At 40.2% G+C, this 19,879-nt stretch overlaps 1 protein-coding gene and 1 pseudogene across 1 annotated transcript; both read right to left on the bottom strand.

Moving 5' to 3' along the window:
* Positions 1–6,261: 6,261 nt before the first annotated feature.
* Positions 6,262–6,352, bottom strand: LOC123851553 (U6 spliceosomal RNA; annotated as a pseudogene).
* Positions 6,353–15,971: 9,619 nt separating this feature from the next.
* On the bottom strand, positions 15,972–19,609 carry SERPINA7 (serpin family A member 7). Its single transcript, XM_045863293.2, has 4 exons — positions 18,983–19,609; positions 17,649–17,922; positions 16,781–16,910; positions 15,972–16,246 (listed from the first exon to the last, which is right to left on the bottom strand). Exons 1-4 carry the CDS (start codon positions 19,599–19,601, stop codon positions 16,043–16,045), a joined length of 1,227 nt encoding a protein of 408 aa, XP_045719249.1. The 5' UTR covers positions 19,602–19,609; the 3' UTR covers positions 15,972–16,042.
* Positions 19,610–19,879: the final 270 nt, after the last annotated feature.

Here is a 19,879-nt window from a genome sequence, read left to right on the forward strand (position 1 = left end):
TGCAACCCAGGGTATCCTCAGACCACATTGCCCACTCCTGGGTCTCTATCCTACTTCCCCACTTGAGCACTTTTATTTAAGCCAGGCATGACCCTGGTGGTGGTGGACTTCTAAAATTTCAGATTTTGCCCTCTACTGCTTATAATACTTTGTGGTAGCCTCCATAAGCATGGTTTCCTCCAGTCCACAGTATCCAGTTATATCTCCCCCAGATCAATTCCACACCTCTTAACTTCCAGAAGGTGATCAATTTTCTACTTGTGGACTTGCAGTTTTGTTCTCTCAGACCTTGGATTGCTTTCTTGGGGTGTTCAGAATGATCTGATAATTATCAAGCTGTGTTCGAAGAACAAGTCAAACTTAGGGTCCTCTTACTCCTCCACCATCTTAACTCATCCTCAGCTATGTTTTTCTTGATTAAGCATTTCCCTGGTTGCCATAAACTTTTGGTTAATTTCCAAAGTTAGGAAAATCTGATTTTAACCAGTTTTGCCAGTTTATTAGTTATTTTTGTGGTGGAATGGGTTTTTAGAGCTCTCTATTGTGACATTTCTCTCTGAGGAAACTTAATGAGCATTTTTGCTTAAAGACTTTTTCAGCCTGAAGTCTTTCTCTTTAGAACCCAATATTTTAAACCCTGCAAGGCCATTCCTATGAATTGAATGTGTCCCTCCAAAATTTATATGTTGAATCCCTAGCCCCCAATGTAACTGTGTTTGGAGATAGGGCTTTTAGGATATATTTAAGGTAAAATGAGGCTATAGGATGGGGTCCTAATCTGATAATATTGGTGGCTTTATAAGAAGATCTCTCTCTCTCTCTCTCTCTCCATACATGCTCACTGAAGAAAGGCCATATCAAGACAAAATGAGAAGGTGGCTGTTTGTAAGCCAGGAGGAGAGAACTCACCAGAAACCAATCCTGCTGCATCTTGATCTGGAACCTCTAGCTTACATAACTGAGAAAATATAATTCTATTGTTTAAGCTACCCAGTCTATGCTATTTTGTTATGGGGACCCAAACAGACTGAAACATGTTTTCTTACTGAGAAGTAGGGCACTGCTGTAGCAAATACCTAAAAAATGTGGAAGTGGCTTTGGACCTGGATAATGGGTAGAAGCTAGGAGAGATTTAGTGTGCAATCTAAAAATATGGGCATTAAGATGATTCTAGTGAGGAGCGCTTGGGTGGCTCAGATGATTAAGCGTCTGCCTTCAGCTCAGGTCATGATCCCAGGGTCCTAGGATCAAGTCCCACATCGGGCTCCCCGCTCAGTGGGGAGCCTGCTTCTCCCTCTGACCCTCTCCCCTCTCATGCTGTTTCTCTCTCACTCGCTCTCTAAAAAATAAATAAAATCTTTAAAAAAAAAAAAAAGATGATTCTAGTGAGGCCTCAGCTGGAAATGAAAAATATATTATTTTTTAAAGATTTTTCACTAATTTATTTGAGAAACAGAGAGAGCAAAGTGAACGAGAACAGAAGTAAGTGTAGAGAGGCAGAGGGAGAGGGAGAAGCAGGCTCCCCACTGAGTAGGGAGCCAGATTCGGGGCTTGATCCCAGGACCCTGGGACCATGATCTGAACCGAAGGCAGACACTCAACCGACTGAGCCACCCAGGTGCCCAGAGAAACATATTATTGGAAACTGGAGGAAAGGAGATCCTAGTTATAAGGTGGCAAAGAACTTGGCTGAATTGTGTTCTAGTTTTGTGGAAGGTAAAACTTGAAAGTGATAAAGCTGGATGTTTATCTGAAGAGATTTCTTTTTTTTTTTTATTTGAGACAGAGAGAACGAGGGAGAGAGAGCACATGAGAGGGGGGAGGGTCAGAGGGAGAAGCAGGTTCCTTGCTGAGCAGGGAGCCCGATGCGGGACTCGATCCCGGGACTCCAGGATCATGACCTGAGCCGAAGGCAGTCGCTTAACCAACTGAGGCACCCAGGTGCCCCTCTGAAGAGATTTCTAATCAAAGTTTTTAAAAAGTGGCTTGGTTCTTCATGATTGCTTATAGTAAAATACAAAAGAAGAGATAAATTGAAGAAGGAATTGTTAAGCAAAAGGAGCCAGAACTTAAACATTTGTAAAATTCTAAGCTTATCCATATTTCAAAAATAAAGCTGTTTTGGCTAGACTATCACTTGATAAAAAGTTTATGGGGTTATATTAGTAGAAACATTGCCAGTTTAAACTAAGGAGATAAATAGGGGACAAAAATGAAAGAAAGCTTCTTATTGGATTTGACAGAATGGGACAATAGAACTATTTGGCTGTGAACATGTGCTGCTCTTCAAGAAGAGAGAAAAATTACCCTGAAAGTGATTCAGAGATCATCAGAGCCATTGCCTCAGTTTCAACATGCGAAATGGCCTCTCCCCAAAACCCTGGGGGCAGGATTACCTGGAACCTGGTGGGTAGGTGCCTGACTTAGCAGAGTTGTAGGAGCACAACCCTCCACCTACAACCACAGGAGTGATGCTACCACCCCAGTGGACCTGGCGGACACAGTATTCAACCAAGAGGATTGTTTTTGAGCCTTAAAATTTAATGACATTTGTTTTGCTAGGTTTTGGACTTGCATGGGACCCCATCATCCTTTTCCCCCCTCCAATTTGTCCTTTTGGGAATGGAAATTTCTATCCTATGCCTATCCCACCACTGTATTTTGGAAGCACAGAAATTGTCTGATTTCACAGTCACAGCTGGAGAGGAATTTTGCCTCAGGAGGAATCACACCTTGCGTCTCATTTATATCTGATTTAAATAATATTTAGAAGAGACTTTAAACTTTAGAATTGATGCTAGAATGAGTTAAGACTTTGGGAACTATTGAGATGGAATGAATGAATTTTGCATGCAAGAAGGACATGGATTTTAGGGAGCCAGGGGTGGAATTCTATGGATTAAATCACGTTCCCTTCAAAATTCATATGTTGAAGATTTAATGTCCAATAAAACTGTATTTGGAAAGAGGGTGCTTAGAGGGTAATTAAGCTAAAAGTGAAGTCATAAGGTTAGAGTCTTCATCTACTATGATAGGTGGAAGAAGAAGAAGAAGAAGAAGAAGAAGAAGAAGAAGAAGAAGAAGAAGAAGAAGAAGAAGAAGAAGAAAGAAGAAGAAAGAAAGAAAGAAGAAAGAAAGAAAGAAAGAAAGAAGAAAGAAAAAAAGAAAGAAAGAAAGAAAGAAAGAAAGAAAGAAAGAAAGAAAGAAAGAAAGAAAGAAAGAAAGAAAGAAAGAAAGACTCTATGTGCATGTACCAAGGAAAGAGCATGCCAACACACAGTAAGAAGGCATCTGACAAGAAGAGAAATCAAGGAGGGGCGCCTGGGTGGCTCAGTCAGTTGAGCATCCAACTCTTGATTTCAACTCAGGTCATGATCTCAGGGTCATGAGACTGAGCCCTGCATCAGGCTCCGTGCTCAGCACAGAGTCTGCTTGTCCCTCGCCCTCTGCTCCTCCTCCCTGTGCTCTCTCTCATTCTCTCTCTCCAGTAAATAAATAAACAAATAAAATCTTAGATAAAAAAAGAAGAGAAGTCAAAGAGAGAACACTCAACAGACACTGACCCTACTGCATGTAGTTCTGGGACTTCTAGCCTTCAGAACTGGGAGAAAATTAATTTCTGTTGTTTAAGCCATCCAGTCTGTTACATGGTTATGGCACCTGAGAAGACTAAAACTCTCTCTATTGCTTTCTGTCTTTAATCTCAAACCAGATAATTCTTGCATATCCTTTCTTGACACATCTTGCTAAATTCTGCAAATAACAACCAATGCACATTATCAACATTCTGTTATCTAATCTCTCCTCCTAGAGTTCCAGGCTTAGTAGGTCTTTGGCCTGACTTCCAAGTGATCATGGTTGATACATTCACCCAATGTTTGCCACTACACTTGGGTTTCCATATCTCCAGTTGCCAATTTCAACTTCCTTGCTGCATACAATTTGATCACTAAGCCAGAGCCACATGTATATTTTTGGGTTAATTTATGGGTTATATTGGGTATATTTATGGGTTAATCCCACTTCAAAGTTCCAATCTCTAAATTCTCCAGTATAAAGTTAGCTGCTGTTACAAATACATACCAATATTTCTGTGACTTAAAACAGTAAAAGTTTATTTTTCACTCATTTAACAGTACAATGTGGGTATTGGGCAGAAAGCAACTTTCCTCCACATGGTGACTCAAGGAAAACAGTATTTTTTAGTGCAAGCTGCTGGGATCTGAGAGAACTCTTCTAAAAAAGAGAAAGTAGGCAGAGAGTCTCTCCCTTGCTGTCCTGCCCAGTGCTCCCTTGCAGTGTATTCAATAAACTTCTATCTCCTTTGTTCTGCCTTGGGTGAATTCTTACACCATCTACACCACTGGCTTCCACCTGATTAGGTCACCCCACGTTTGGTGGACCTCACACAGGGAAACTTTCCTGGCCTAGGGCTCTCTCCAGATTCTCTGGGAATTTCTTGGGACTTTCCCTCGGAATATACTGACTCTAGTATTTCTTGGGGAACTGATGACCTCTGGCTGTGGTTCCTCCTAAGTGAGGATCTGAAGCCCCAGGAAGAACCAGCTCGACGCACACCTTGCCTGAAAGGGTGAGGGATTTCCCCTCTTGCCCTTTGGAGGGATCCTTCCCTCCCTCTCTTTTCTCTTTTTAGCCCTTCAGCAACCTAACCCTAGTACTTCTCAAACAACTGAAGACCTCTGGCCAGGGCAGCTCCCCGGTGTGGTCTGAAGGTCTGAGAGTGAATAGGTTAGACTGTCCATGCCTGTGTGAGGGTGAAGGACTCTTTTTCCTCTGCTCTCTCACTCCATTCCCTTGAGGCCTCCATTCCCAACATGTAGCACAGCTGGCAGTGGCAGTTCGCCCAGGGCAAATCCATACACAGTATGAACTCAGTTGGGACCCTTACTTGACGCTGGCTAACTCTCAGCAGCCTTACTTCTTTCAGCTCCCCCCCACACCTTTATTCCTTTGTTCCCACAGATCCAGTCACCTCCATGATCTATGGGCAAACACATTCCTGCATCTGAGTAACAACATGAGGTAAACTTCAGAGAATTTGCCACAAAACGCATGTGTAGACAATCTTTGTGCTTGTTGCTCTAAAGGTTATTCAAAAGGATCACCAGAGACAATTGAATTACAAAGCAGAAATACCCATCTGATTCCCATTGCCTGTTCCCACTTCATCTGAGGATGCTTCAAGCCTGACATCTAAAAATCTCACTGGCAGCATTGGAGACCCAATAACAGCACTCAAGACTCAGTTTGTAATTTGTTCCATTAACTTATATTTTTCTTTTTTTTCCATAAAGCTACCTCTTACTAATTACCTGATTGCTTGCTAAACAAAACAGAGCATATGATAGCTAAAACCACCTGCTACACAATTAAGTCCTTAAATGACTCTCTAAATGGCATTACATTATTAAACACTGAAATAAAATGCATAAAGCAGTCCTAAAAATGGGATTAGATATTTTAACTGCTATCATAAAAACAGAATGCTGTGCATACATTCCAGATTACCAGAAAAATATTTCTGGGTTTCTAACTGACATGAACACTCAAACAGGAGGGCTAGCTGACTCTGTCACACTCCTGCATAGAGTTATCACAAAAATTAATTGAGCTAATATATGTAAAATGCCTTGTGTAGTAATATATGTATACTGCCAGGTATATAGTAAACCCTTGATACAGCATATCATCTATTATTATGCTGTTTACTCTTATTCATTTGTACTACTCCTCTTTTTCTACCTCTTATCCACTCTCTCTTTTACTGATTTTCTCTTGACTCTTTGGGGTCAAGGTTAATGTTGGGAAATATCTTCAAAAACACACATTTCACCCAAATTGGGTAGTCTTGCCTTAGATTGGTATATTACTTTCTCAGACTACTTAAATAACCCTGCTTGTTAAGGAATTTAGAACTATTTTCTAAAGACCAGATTCCAAACATTATAAGAGGACCACACAAAGCCAAGTCAAATTGGTTCTCCCAAATAGGGGATTACTTACCCAGTTCATAAACGTAGGGTGTTTTCTGCACACCAAGGACCTTTGTCCCAGAGGCCAGGAAAGCCTTTGTGTCCTTTCTTTGGGGGACTTAGTCCTCACGACCCAAGTCCTAATTATCAGCTCCAAAGTTACTTTCACCCTATTGTCTCAGCAGGCCTTGCATTCTTCACACAAATACTCTCTTAGTGCCTCTTCTTCTTCTTCTTCTTCTTCTTCTTCTTCTTCTTCTTCTTCTTCTTTAATATGGAGCACTTCATGAATTTGCATGTCATTCTTGCACAGGGGCCATGCTAATCTTCTCTGTAACATTAGCGGCTATTCTAATAGCTCAGTGTCCCTATGGCATATGTACACATTAGTATTGACTATGACTTATAATGCAAGCCTCCTCAGGTCAGGTCTATCATTCTGGAAAAGCCTTCATTTTTGTCTAAGTACCTTCTCCTTTCAACCATGAATCTCAGGCATGGCTTCCATTAAGGTATATCAGAGACCCCTTAAGCTTGGTTCTCCAGGACAAACCATTTCTCCATATTCCAGGAGATACCAGACTGTGAGCATAAATTGCTTTTCTGTACTGTCCTCTCTGGGCAACAGATCTTAGCAGATACACCAGCCTTTGAGAAAGGAACCAACACCCTGCTCTTACCCTTTTTCTTCTACCTGTTTTGACTGAGCCCCATGTAGAAAGGATAAAAGAAACTCCATAAAAGTTATAGGAACTTTGTCTCAATCCCTGAGAGTCATCATGGAAATCTGAGAGCTGTGTGGATAAGCCAAACATCCAGTATAATTCTGTTGCAGGAGAATAATAATGGCTGAGAAATCTTAAGATGCATGTGCATGAGGACAACCTCATAGAGACCCTGGTATCCTTGTGTGGTGTGGAGGGAAAGTCTCTCAGGTCCCTGGGGGAGGGAGTATAAAAGGTTGAAGGACGACAAGGAAATCAAAAGAGAATTTGAAATTGGCAACAAGACAATACATTAAAGAGTCCCTGTGAACTGAGGGTCATGGTAGAACAGGAAAAAACTCAACTGATGTCTGTAGGGAGGGACAGCAGCCAGTATGAAAGGAAAATATCACCATAAGCCAATATGGACAGATACTAACCATTTCAGACAATAAGCCTCTCCCCTGTTATCAGGGAAATACATGACTGAGCCCCCTTCCTCCTATGTTATAGTTAAATTATTGTGGGGGTTGAAAAGGAGAAAAAAAGGTGGAAGAAAGCCTTGAGTTTAGCTATGTGTTTGCCCAAAAGAGAGAAGAAAAGTTTGTAAGTGACTGAACTTGCCTTGTAGTGACCAGATACATTTCTGTGTTATATAAGGACAAAGTGGTCAAAAGGCAAGTTTGGTGATGTTATCAGAAAATAAATCAATATTTTTAGAGGGAGGAGAAAGATGGCAGAGGAGTAGGAGACCTAAATTTTGTCTGGTCCCAGGAATTCAGCTAGATAGTTATCAAATCATTCTGAACACCTACAAACTCAACAGTAGATTGAAGAAAAGAATAGCAGCAATTCTATAAACAGAAAAGTGACCACTTTTTGGAAGGTCTCTTCTGATTTGTTTAGTGTATATTTTTCTGGGGTTGTTGTTACACTTGTAACATTTTGTTCTCTCACTCAACTATTCTTCTCTGGACAAAATGACAAAATGGAAAAACTCACCTCAAAAAAAAGAACAAGGGGCAGTACCAACTTCCAGGGACCTAATCAATATGGACATTAATAAGATGCTGGAACTAGAGTTCAGCATGATGATTATAAAGACACTAGCTTGGCTTGAAAAAAGCATAGAAGATACTGAAGAATCCCTTTCTGGAGAAATAAAAGAACTAAAATCTAATGAAGTTGAAATCAAAAAGGCTATTAATGAGGCACAATCAAAAATGGAGGCTCTAACTGCTAAGATAAATGAGGCAGAAGAGAGATTTAGTGATATAGAAGACCAAATACTGGAGAATAAAGAAGCTGAGAAAAAGAGAGATAAACAAATACTGGATCATGAGGGGAGAATTCGAGAGATAAGTGATACCATAAGACAAAACAATATTAGGATAATCGGGATCCCAGAAGAAGAAAGAGAGGGGCAGAGGTATATTAGAGCAAATTATAGTGGAGAACTTCCCTAATTTGGGGAAGGAAACAGGCATCAAAATCCAGGAGGCACAGAGAAAACCCCTCAAAAAAAATAAAAATAGGTCAACAACCCAACATCTAATAGTAAAACTTACAAGTCTCAGAGACAAAGAGAAAATCCTGAAAGCAGCTCAGGACAAGAGGTCTGTAACCTATAACAGTAGAAACATTAGATTGGCAACAGACCTATCCACAGAGACCTGGCAGGCCAGAAAGGACTGAAATGATATATTCGGGACACTAAATGAGAAAAATATGCTGCCAACAGTACTATATCCAGTTAGGCTGTCATTGAAAATAGAAAGAGAGATAAAAAACTTCCAGGACAAACAAAAACTAGAAGACTTTGCAATCACCAAACCAGCCCTACAAGAAATATTGACAGGGGTCCTCTAAGCAGAGAGCCTAAAAGTAACATAGACCAGAAAGGAACACAGACAATATACAGTAACAGTGACCTTACAGGCAATACAATGGCACTACATTCACATCTTTCAATAGTTACACTGAATGTAAATGGGCTAAATGCCCCAATTAAAAGACACAGGGTATCAGATTGGATAAAAAAAACAAGACCCATTGATATGCTGTCGGCAAAAGACTCATCTTAGACAAAGATACCTCCAGATTTAAAGTGAGGGGGTGGAAAACCATTTACCATGCTAGTGGACACCAAAAGAAAGCTGGGGTGGCAATCCTTATATCAGACAAATTAGATTTTAAACCAAACACTATAATAAGAGATGAGGAAGGACACTATATCATATTTAAAGGGTCTATACTACAAGAAGATTTAACAATTTTAAATATTTATGCCCCTAACATGGGAGCAGCCAATTATATAAGCCAATTAATAACAAAATCAAAGAAACACATTGACAATAATACAATAATAGCAGAGGATTTTAACACCCCCCTCACTGAAATGGACAGATCATCTAAGCAGAAGATCAACAAGGAAATAAAGGCTGTAAATGACACACTGGACCAAATGGACTTCACAGATATATTCAGAACATTCCATCCCAAAGCAACAGAATACACATTCTTCTCTAGCACACATGGAACATTCTTCAGAATAGATCACATCTTGGGTCACAAATCAGGTCTCAACCAGTACCAAAAGATTGGGATCATTCCCTGCATATTTTTGGACCACAATGCTTTGAAACTAGAACTCAATCACAAGAGGAAAGTTGGAAAGAATTCAAATACATGGAGGCTAAAGAGCATCCTACTGAAGAATGAATGGGTCAACCAGGAAATTAAAGAAGAATTAAAAAAATGTATGGAAACAAATGAAAATGAAAACACAACTGTTCAAAATCTTTGGGATGTAGCAAAGGTGGTCATAAGAGGAAAATATATAACAATGCAACCCTTTCTCAAGAAACAAGAAAGGTCTCAAATACACAACCTAACCCTATACCTAAAGGAGCTGGAGAAAAACAGCAAATAAAGCCTAAACACAGCAGAAGAGAAATAATAAAGATCAGAGCAGAAATCAATGAAATAGAAACCAAAAGAACAGGTGAACAGATCAATGAAACTAGGGGCTGGTTCTTTGAAAGAATTAATAAGATTGATAAACCCCTGGCCAGACTTATCAAAAAGAAAAGAGAAAGGACCCAAATAAATAAAATCATGAATGAAGGAGGGCAGATCCCAACCAACACCAAAGAAATATAAACAGTTACAGGAACATATTATGAGCAACTATATGCCAGCAAATTAGACAATCTGGAAGAAATGGATGCATTCCTAGAGATGTATAAACTACCAAAAGTGAACCAGGAAGAAATAGAAAACCTGAACAGACCCATAACCAGCAAGGAAATTGAAGCAGTAATCAATAATCTCCCAACAAACAAGAACCCAGGGCCAGATGGCTTCCCAGCTGATTTCTACAAAACCTTTAAAGAAGAATTAATACTTGTTCTTCTGAAACTGTTCCAAAAAAAAAAAAAAAAAGAAATGGAAGAAAAAAAAATGGAAGAAAACTTCCAAACTCATTTTATGAGGCCAGCATATGTCAGGAAACAACAGATTTGGCAAGAATGCGGAGAAAGGGGAACCCTCCTACACTCTTGGAGGGAATGCAAGCTATTGCAGCCACCCTGGAAAACAGTATGGAGGTTCATAAAAAAGTTGAAAATAGAGATACCCTACAACCCAACAATTGCACTACTGGGTATTTACACCAAAGATACAAATGTAGTGATCTGAAAGGGGCATGTGCACCCCAATGTTTACAGCAGCAATGTCCACAATAGCCAAACTATGGAAAGAGACTAGATGTCCATCGACAGATGAATGGGTAAAGAAAATGTGGTATATATAGATACAATGGAATATTATGCAGCCATCAAAAGTGAAATCTTACCATTTGCAATGATGTGTATGAACTAGAGGGTATTACGCTAAGCAAATTAATCAGAGAAAGACAATTATCATATGATCTCACTGATATATGGGATTTGAGAAACAAGACAGAGAATCATAGGGGAAGGGAGGGAAAGATAAAAGAAGACAAAACCAGAAAGGGAGACAAACTATAAGAGACTCTTAATCTAAGGAAACAAACTGAGGGTTGCTGGAGTGGAGGGGGGTGGGAGGGATGGAGTGGCTGGGTGATAGACATTGGGGAGGGTATGTGCTATGGTGAGTGCTGTGAATTGTGTAAGACTGATGAATCACAGACCTGTACCCCTGAAACAAATAATACATTATATGTTAATTAAAAAAGAAAAAAAGAAAAGAAATCAATATTTTTAACTTCTATAAGCTACTTCAGGGAATATCCTCAAACTAACTATATTTGTAAGGGTTCTCAAGAGAAACAGAACCCCTATTTATATAAATATAATACACATGAGATTTATTTATTTATTCATTTTAGGGTATTGGCTCACATGATTTTGGAAATTGGCAAGTCTGAAATCTACAAAGCAGGTTGGCAGGATGGCCAGAGAAGAGTTGATACTGTAGTCCCATGTTCAAAGGCAGTCCAAAGGTAGAATTCCTTCTTCCTGTCCCCACAACTCTGAGCTCTGTAGGGTTGCAGGTCATAATCACCAAAGGGCAAACACTTCTGCCACAAAACTCAGCAAAAATCACATTGAACTATAAGCTATGGATGCTTCCTGGACACTGCAGGATTCTTTTGTTCAGGAAATAGCCTGAATAACCATCTGTTGTCACCATTCTACAGACATGGGATAGACCCCTGCCCCAAATTGTGTTCAGGTGTCAAGACTGGTGATGCCACACACACACCAAGAGAATGTTAAAGTGTTAATATATACATAATGAGGCTTTTTCAGGAAAGCAGGGCAAGCTACCTAAGCTGGTCCAAAAATGGCTTGAGAAATCAGGGAAAGGAAACTGACTTGGGGTTTTTATGGTGATTAGAGGATGGGAAGACCTTTATGCAGGTGGAGGCTTGCATGGTTTGAACCTCCCACTGGCACCAAAGAAAGGAACATCTTGACTTTCTTATCATTTTTCCAGATGTGGAGGAAAAGGGGAAGAAAAAGAGGTGAGGCTTAAAAGATGTCAGCAGTCAAACATCAAAAAATGGTGTCAAACTCTTTATTACACCATGTGCACAGGGGGAATTAACCTTGGTCATCAGGAGGAAGAAATGTCACTATATGATGGAGGCAAGCTAAATATGCTTGGCTCCCAAGCAATCTACATAGGGGTCTCTTGGTACTCTTCTGCCCAATTTTGGTAGGAAATGGACATTAGCAATAACTTTGGCCAGAGAAGAGCATGGTAACCAGGCTTTGTCAAGGCTGAGGGTCTCAGTCTACACAGACCAGGTGAGAGGAAGGGGAATCTAGAATGGATAGCAGGGAACACTGGAGGATCTTCTTTCTGGACTTAAAGGAAAAAGTAGATTTTAGCAGCATAAGGAGTAGATATTATTGGACATGGAGGTGCACCATACAAATTTCTTTTCAAGAAAGGACTTATTCCAGATTCTAGGGGTCTTATCAGTAGAAAGTCTTCATCTTTTAGTCCCTTCAAAGACAGCCTCAGTTGCAGAAAGACATCTGGCCCATATCCAATGACTGATTGAGGTGGGTGTGTAAAGGCCCAACCATTACATCAATCCCAAGTATACTCTCTAATAAACATTCTGTACTATAAACTCTGTTTCAGAGTCTGCTTCCCAGAGAATATAACCTGCAACATCCCCACTACTGCTATCAATTTCTGTATTACTTGGGATAAGGCTAGTATTATGGACTGAATGCGTGTGCCCCCTCCCAATTCATATGCTGCAACCCTAAACACCAGTGTGGCTATATTTGGAATGAGGAAATAATTAAGGTTAAACAAGGTCATAAGCGTGAGGCCCTAATCTGGTAAGATTCATATCCTTGCAAAAAGAGATACCTGAGAGCTTACTCTTTCTCTCTTTCTGTCTCTCTCTCTCTCTCTCTCTCTCTCCACACACACACACACGCACACACACGAGGAAAGGGCATGTGAGGGCATAGCATGGAGGTTGCAACCAGGAAGAGAACTCACATCAGAAATGAAATTTGCCAGGGTCTTGATCATAGACTTCTAGCCTCCAAAATTGTGAAAAAATAAATTTCTCTCTTTTAAGCCAATCAGTTTGTGGAGTTTTGTTATGGCAGCCTGATCAAACTAATAGTCAGGCTGCTTAGTAAATGGACTCAGCAATAAATCAGATTCTTGAAGAAGATAGAAGTTTATTTCTCCTCACCCAATCATCTGGAATAAACATCTTAGGTCAGTGGGCAGTTCTCCTTCATGAAAGTATTTAGATATCAAGGTCTCTTCCATCCCATTTTTCGGCCAAGGCAGGTATTTTAACCTACAGTCCATAGAACCTTCAAGGAAGTCTGAATATCTATAAATCCTTAGAGGATCAATAAATTTGTTTATGAAACCTTCATCTTGGGACACCTGGGTGGCTCAGTCAGTTAAGTGTCTGCCTTCAGTCAGGTCATGATCTTGAGGTCCTGGGATCGAGTCCCACATTGGGCTCCTTGCTCAGCAGGGAGCCTGCTTCTCCCTCTGCCTGCTGCTCCCCCTGCTTGTGCTTTCTGTCTCTCTCTCACACACAAAAATAAATAAATTCTTTAAGAAAAAAGAAAAGAAAAACTTCATCTCAATTTTACCAACTTCTAACCATAATCTAGCATTTTATTCATTTATGAATGTGGGCCACAAGCCAAAGTAGTGGCAGCTGTACCTGTAATTCTGTCACATGTAAAATTCACATAATTTCAAAGTATATTAGTGTTTAAGATATCTTGAAATATCTTGAATATTATTTTGGAAGTAATGTATTTATTACAACTGTCACAAGATCTTATTAATATGTTGTGGAAACACACATATTATATCTGTAATATTAATTGTATTATTTTAAAATGTATTTATTTCAATATTACTGATGGCCTTTGTAATCCTAAATTTTTTTGGCATTTAAAATATTATTCCAAAAAGAGGCACATATATTACACTAGACTGCCAAAGAACTCTTCACCTGCTTGGTGGCCAAATTGAATCATAAGTCCACAATCCAGATCAAAGGAGATAGAACATGAAGGAGGTACCCAACTGTTGTAATGTCCTAGTCAGTAAATGTCACACATCACTTACACTCATGTTCCATCAGTGAGGACTTAGCTTTATGGCTACACCTAGCTGCAAGGGTGGCTAGGAAATATAGTATATCAGGGAAGTCATGTGATTCTATCATAATAGAAAATGGTAAATAAAGTTGGTAAATTCCATACAATCCATAACATTACCTTCTTGTACTTCATTCTTCAATAAGTTTTCTTCTTTTGTTTTAAAACTTTATCCATAGATTCTGTTAGTTTTTCTGTGTAGACAGGTTTGTTTTCTCCTTTCTATCTCATCCTTTGTAATCTTTATTTCTTTTTCTTGTCTTGTTGCATTGACTAAGACCTCCAGAAAAATTATAAATAGAAGCAATACTATAGAGAATTCTTGTCTTGATTCCAGTTTAGTAGAAATTCTGCTAAGAACTTTAACTATTAAGTGAGATATTTCCTACAGGTATTTTATGGATAACCTTTATGAGGTTGAAGAATTTATCTTCTATTCCTAGTTTGCTATAGAGAGCTGAGATTTATTAAGTGAAGAGTGGTAGTCCTTCATGAAATGGTAGGCCACAGGAATGAATGATTTGAATGGGGTTTAGTTTCTAATGAGATACATAAATTACTTGAAGGATGGTGTCTTGGTAATTCCTGACTTCCCTCGATATTTCTTTCTCCCAGAGTAACCTCTGATTAAACACATTTTGGAAAATTTAAGAAGGGGCTGGTATGGCATTTACTCTGGCCTCTAGAGGTAGGTCCTGAACTAGGGAACATGAATCTGCAAACCAAGAGACCCACACTACAACCTTGGTTCTGATCCAGGTCACTGTCTCATGCTGACCAACAGGAATAACAACTAATATTTACAAGAATTTTTATCAGGTGCCTGGCTCTGTGATGAGCACATTACATATGTTGCTGCATGGAATGTTCACAAAATCCTGACATGGATATTATGTGTTTCCATTTTACAGATGAGGAAAATAAGGTGTAGGGTTTAAGTATCTTTTCCAAGATTACAGAACAGTATAAGTAGCAGAGCCAGTTGCTGTGTAATTTCAGTGAAACTAAACTCCATGTTAGCAATAAGTTTTCTGTACCACAAGTTGCTTTCCCTCTCTGGGCTTTCAATTGCTTATCCACAAAAATCAATATGTAAGCTATACCAGGAGTAAGCAAATCTCCATGCAAATGGGTCTAATAAGAAAACACTAGAATGTTTGTGGGCTACATGCTTTTCTAAACATAATTATTTTGGCCTGGAAGCACAGTATCTGCAAAAGCACTTGTGCATTTGTTATTATTTCTCTGCTGCTGAAGAGTTTCACCTTAGGGCTAGAATTTCAGACACTACATCATTAACACTAACTGTGCCATTTATGCATACTGAATTCTAATACTGGGGCTTTGAATACATATTGTCTAAGATGAAATCTAGTTTGGTGAGGAGGGGTGAGATGGCCTACACAGGTAAGGGGAAGAATCTGGGGATAGGGAAGTATCAAATTTCAGTAAGAATCAAGACAAAAAGAAAGACTAACCAGGAGATTTGCACTTGAGCAAGTGAGACAGGGATGCAATATTTGGAAAGGAGTCTGATTAGGATACAGAAGATGAAGGCTATGAGCTATGGTATGAATGAATGACTTTCTTTTTCCAATCCAAGTTTATAAATTAACAAAAAGGAAACACTTGGGGGGGAGGTGGGTTTGTACAGGGAAATTTATCTGTCTCTTTTTCTCTTTTGTCCCATACTTGTTAGGTCAAAAATGTCAGATCCCTAGCAGGAGCTGTCAGTCTGTTACTCAGCCCTGGAGTGGAAGCACCATTTTACAACCCAACAATGGCAGTTCTAGCAAGAATCATTATTAGAATCTTGTTAGAATAATGGGGTATGAGGGTCTGCCTGAATTTGAACTATTCTTTAGAGGGCAGAAGAGGATGCACTTGCCAGCTCAGTCAAATTCCTTGGAGCTAACTAACTTGTGGGGTTGTGGAGGGCAGGCATTTTGACAAAGAGGAATGCACTGACATGGTATCTTTTTGTGCTTTGGGTAATGAGTCATTCATTGACTATCTGAATATTTGGTTATAGGAGTGACCTCTTTCACACCCAATGCAGTTGGGATAGGGTCCAATCTTCATCCCTGCATAAAGGAAAGCATGTCCAAGCCCGTATTGATCACATCAAGCCATACTATTTATTTATTTCTTATTGCAACAAGCACATGCAATTACCCAACAGCTTATTTCCCAATTATACTTCCATTGGGTCCACAACTTTCCCTAGAAAGAGAATGCTCTTGGTGCTTTTCTCCAAAATCAACAGCAGAAAGGATCTATCAAATTGGATGATAGGGTGAAGGAGAGTTATCTCAGGCTGAACCAGGAATCTGACTTCAGGGACAACTACAGCTTCAGTTCCCCTTTCACCAATGTGCAGCACAGCCTTGTGGGCAGCCTGTGAGGAGGGGAAGAACAAACACTGCTGATCCCAAGTAACAGAAAAAGTCTTTGGAACAGTTTGGAAGCAGGAAAGGAAAAGGAAAGACAGGGCTACCCCTTTATCACACTGTTGATGGTGCTTGAATATGAAGGCTACTTGGCTAAGTGTAGTCACTCAGTATGGTGATTTTAGAGCTAGCTGTCAGGGAGCCACCAATTTTTCCATGGCTTTCTGCCTCTAGAAATCACATTTTATGCTTTTCTCTTCCCCCACCACCTCCTCCAGAGCTCTATCTCACCAGAATTAATTCTCATCATTAAGGTCTTCTATCAGAATTGTTTTAGGACATGAAGGTAAGGATGGAATTAACTGTCACAGTGACTTGTTGGGGGTAATGAGAATGACTGTAGAGTCAATATGGCATAGGAAGAGTCATTCTGCCTCTCTGGGTTTCAGAATCTTCATTAATTAAATGAGAGAATTGAATGAACTGACTCTTAATGGCCTTTCCAGTTCATACATTCAAGGAACTCCAATCTATCAACTTACATTGGAAAATTTAAGACCAAGAAAATTGGCATTATCAGCAAAGGCATCCTGAATGCCCATCTTCAGAAAGATGGCTCCAAGGTCATATGTGGCAGAAATGGAAAACTTTGGAACAAACAAGTCAATCCACCTGTAGAGGAAAGGGAGAGGTAACACATGGTTATCAGCACACCAAGCTCATGATTCCTTTCCTGTTTGTCACCATTGTATTATATAAGGCTCTGCTTCTCCCCTAGTTTTTGTCAACAATTGCTATTCAGGTCAACACATGGTGTCAGCACCTCAGAATTTATCCTGAAATAAATGAACTCTATTTCCACCAATATTGGACTATAGCACTGGAAGTAGGGAGCTGTGTCTCATTTATAGTAAAAAAAGAAACATCTCTGGGGTGTTGGCCAAGGTTGGGGAGTCAACAACATGAATGTCAGTTGGTAGCACCTGGAAATGTCCATGGTTTTCCATTTAACACTCCCAGCCAATATGGCTGCTCATCTACTTCTTAATGTCAAAATCCTACCAACCCCTAAGCTCAAACTGGCTTCTAGGAAGACATCAATTTAGTAGCTGACTGGCTTTGGAGAGTTCATTTTCTCTTTCTAGCCCTGACTCTTCACTTGAAAAAATCCCTATGTTACTATCTGCTTTGCAGGTTTGTTGATGTGCTTAAATGAAATGAAGTAGTGAAGTATGTAAAGTGCTTGGCAAAGGGACTGACACAGAGTATGATCTAGGTATACTTTAGTAGTCATCACACAGCTATTAAGTGGTTTGGGGTAATTCTCCCGCCTCTGAGTTTCTGCTGGACTCTGTCTCACCTGTAATATCATGCCCACCCTCTACTTCTCACACCATCTAAGATGTTTACCCCTTCTGCAGTAAGCGGTTCCACTTCTTCAGTGTTTTAGATGACATGGACCCTTCCACCCACTCCATCTGACCCTCTTTGGGAAGGACAAAGAGTGCCAGAGCATTCTTGCTGTAGTCCATTTGAAGCACTGTGCAGTTCAGCTCCGTATCCACCAGGTGATAGTATTGTTCCATCTGGTGCATCATGGGCACTTGCACTGTTGTGGTTTTGTCCACTGAGAAGCTGGAACCCTCTTCTGTCTTGAATGGATCAAAAGGATTTGCCCACTGGGCTTAAAATACAGAGAGAAAAGAGTTCTTTTTTTTTTTTAAACCAGTATTAATGCTAGTGTGACTTTTTCCATCAGTTATCTCATTTGGTAATTAAGACCACCACAGAGGTAGATACCTACTGTCAACCAGTTTTACAAGTGAGTGAGGACCAGGGAGAGAAAGACTTTACATGGTCTCCCAGCTAGCCCATGGCAGAGCCAGGAGTCACACCCAGGACTGTTGGACTCCATGCTCAACAGCTGTTCCGTCCATGTCCAAAATCACTATACTTACACTAAACCCATCAGAGCCACAGTTTCTTCTTCCCTAAAAAGGTATAAGCACACCCAACACACAGAGTGAAATGAGACAACAGATCTGTTCTGCCGTTTTATCCGTCTACAAGTGTGTGGTTTGTGGCCAAGAATTGTTCACTCCTCCACCAAACATGGCTGACATGTGCTGTAGAACCAGGAGAAATCATTTGAACACAACATCTTCAGAAAAGAGTCACATGTTTCTTGTTGTTACAAGCATGAGCTTTAGAATCAGACAAACCTTGGTGGGAATACCAGCTCTGAAACTCATTAGCTGTGAACTTGGGCCCTTATGAGGATTAGATGAGACAATGTGTGCAAACCACACATGTAGCATGGTGCTTAGCACATAGTGGGTGCATTGTACATGATAGAAATATTTATATAACATGCCTAAGAATGCACAGCAAGTGAGGGTCATAGTAGGGTTTAAACCCAAGTCTATTTACCTTCCAAGCACAAGCTCGTCCAACCAAATCTTTTAGAAACCATGATTCTCTAGCTACATGTGAGCAGGATGTTCATACTATTGTCACTCACCTCTCTGAGAGTGCCCTCTCTCTAGAAATTTCCTGGGTTCATCCACAGAGCTATGTGTCCCTCCTGGAAGATCCAAAACTACACACAGCAATGAACTGTGGATCAGGTCACTGTGGTATGAGGGACACCTACTGATGCCAGTGAGAAGAGACTATGAGCTCCCCAGAGAACCCCACCAAATTATGGGAACACTGACCTAGGAATGCATATCTTAGAGCCTTACCTTTAAAGTGAATATAGTTCACCAGGACCATGATGGTGTTTGGTTTGAGGTCTTGAATGAGGCCTACAACTTTCCCTTTGGTTTGCTTCTCCACATGACTGTTGATCTCCTGCTGGGCTGCAGAAACATTGGAGAAGTCGGTAGAAAATACCTCAGTTGCATAGAGGCTCTTGACATCATGTAAGAACTGTGCCAGTGGTTTCAGCTGCTTCCCAATGAAGAAGGTATTTCCCATTTGTAATTCTAACTCTTTCTTTGGAAAATTCAGTGAACAGATCAGGTGCTGGAAGCCCTGCTGGATCTCTGCCATCGGGGTGTCTGTAAGGTTAGACCCCAAGCTTTCCAGTATTTGAGTTTGGGTGCTGTAGTAAGCCCCAAAAGAGAGCATGGCCAAAGCTGCAGAAATGCTCACAGGGGAAAAGAAGATGTTCTGATCTGGGGTCTCCATAGTGAACCTCCAGTACAGGTTAAATGCAAAGTCAGCATTGATGGATGACATCTTATAGAAGGTGGCATTTTGTTGGGAGGAACTGCAGGTGGTTACTTTGCCTTCAGATCTGTTAGGTGGTGCACAATGAAGTTCAAGTACCAAGAGAACCAGATAGAGGAACACTGGCATTTTGGAAGGAAGATAATCTATAAGAGATAAGGTGAGAGAACCATTGGGGGTTCTTAGCTGGAAGAAAAGCCTTAGCCAGAAACATAATAATTGTCCATCATGATTAGTAAAACAATAGAAAATATTTAATGGTGTGCTCACCAGGGGCTGTGTGGAGGCCTCTCTCCTCTGAACAACTGAAGACACATCTAATAGGGACAGAGAGTAGGAAAGGTGGCTTGCTGGGGCCATCAGTGGCATGGACTGTATTTCAAATGTACTAGCAACATATGAAAACT

Source organism: Mirounga angustirostris, unplaced genomic scaffold (genome assembly GCF_029215605.1).
Source record: "Mirounga angustirostris isolate CCGP_5_RB_7025 unplaced genomic scaffold, mMirAng1.0.hap1 SCAF_11, whole genome shotgun sequence".
NCBI classification, from domain to species: domain Eukaryota; kingdom Metazoa; phylum Chordata; class Mammalia; order Carnivora; family Phocidae; genus Mirounga; species Mirounga angustirostris.

Bases quoted from the DNA above. Each gene is read 5' to 3' on its own strand.
- SERPINA7 (XM_045863293.2), bottom strand. From the start codon at position 19,601: ATGCCAGTGTTCCTCTATCTGGTTCTCTTGGTACTTGAACTTCATTGT. The intron at 17,923-18,982 runs GTAAGGCTCTAA...CTGTATTTTAAG, and splicing joins GAACTATATTCACTTTAAAG to CCCAGTGGGCAAATCCTTTT. The intron at 16,911-17,648 runs GTAAACATCTTA...TTTCCTCTACAG, and splicing joins AACCGCTTACTGCAGAAGGG to GTGGATTGACTTGTTTGTTC.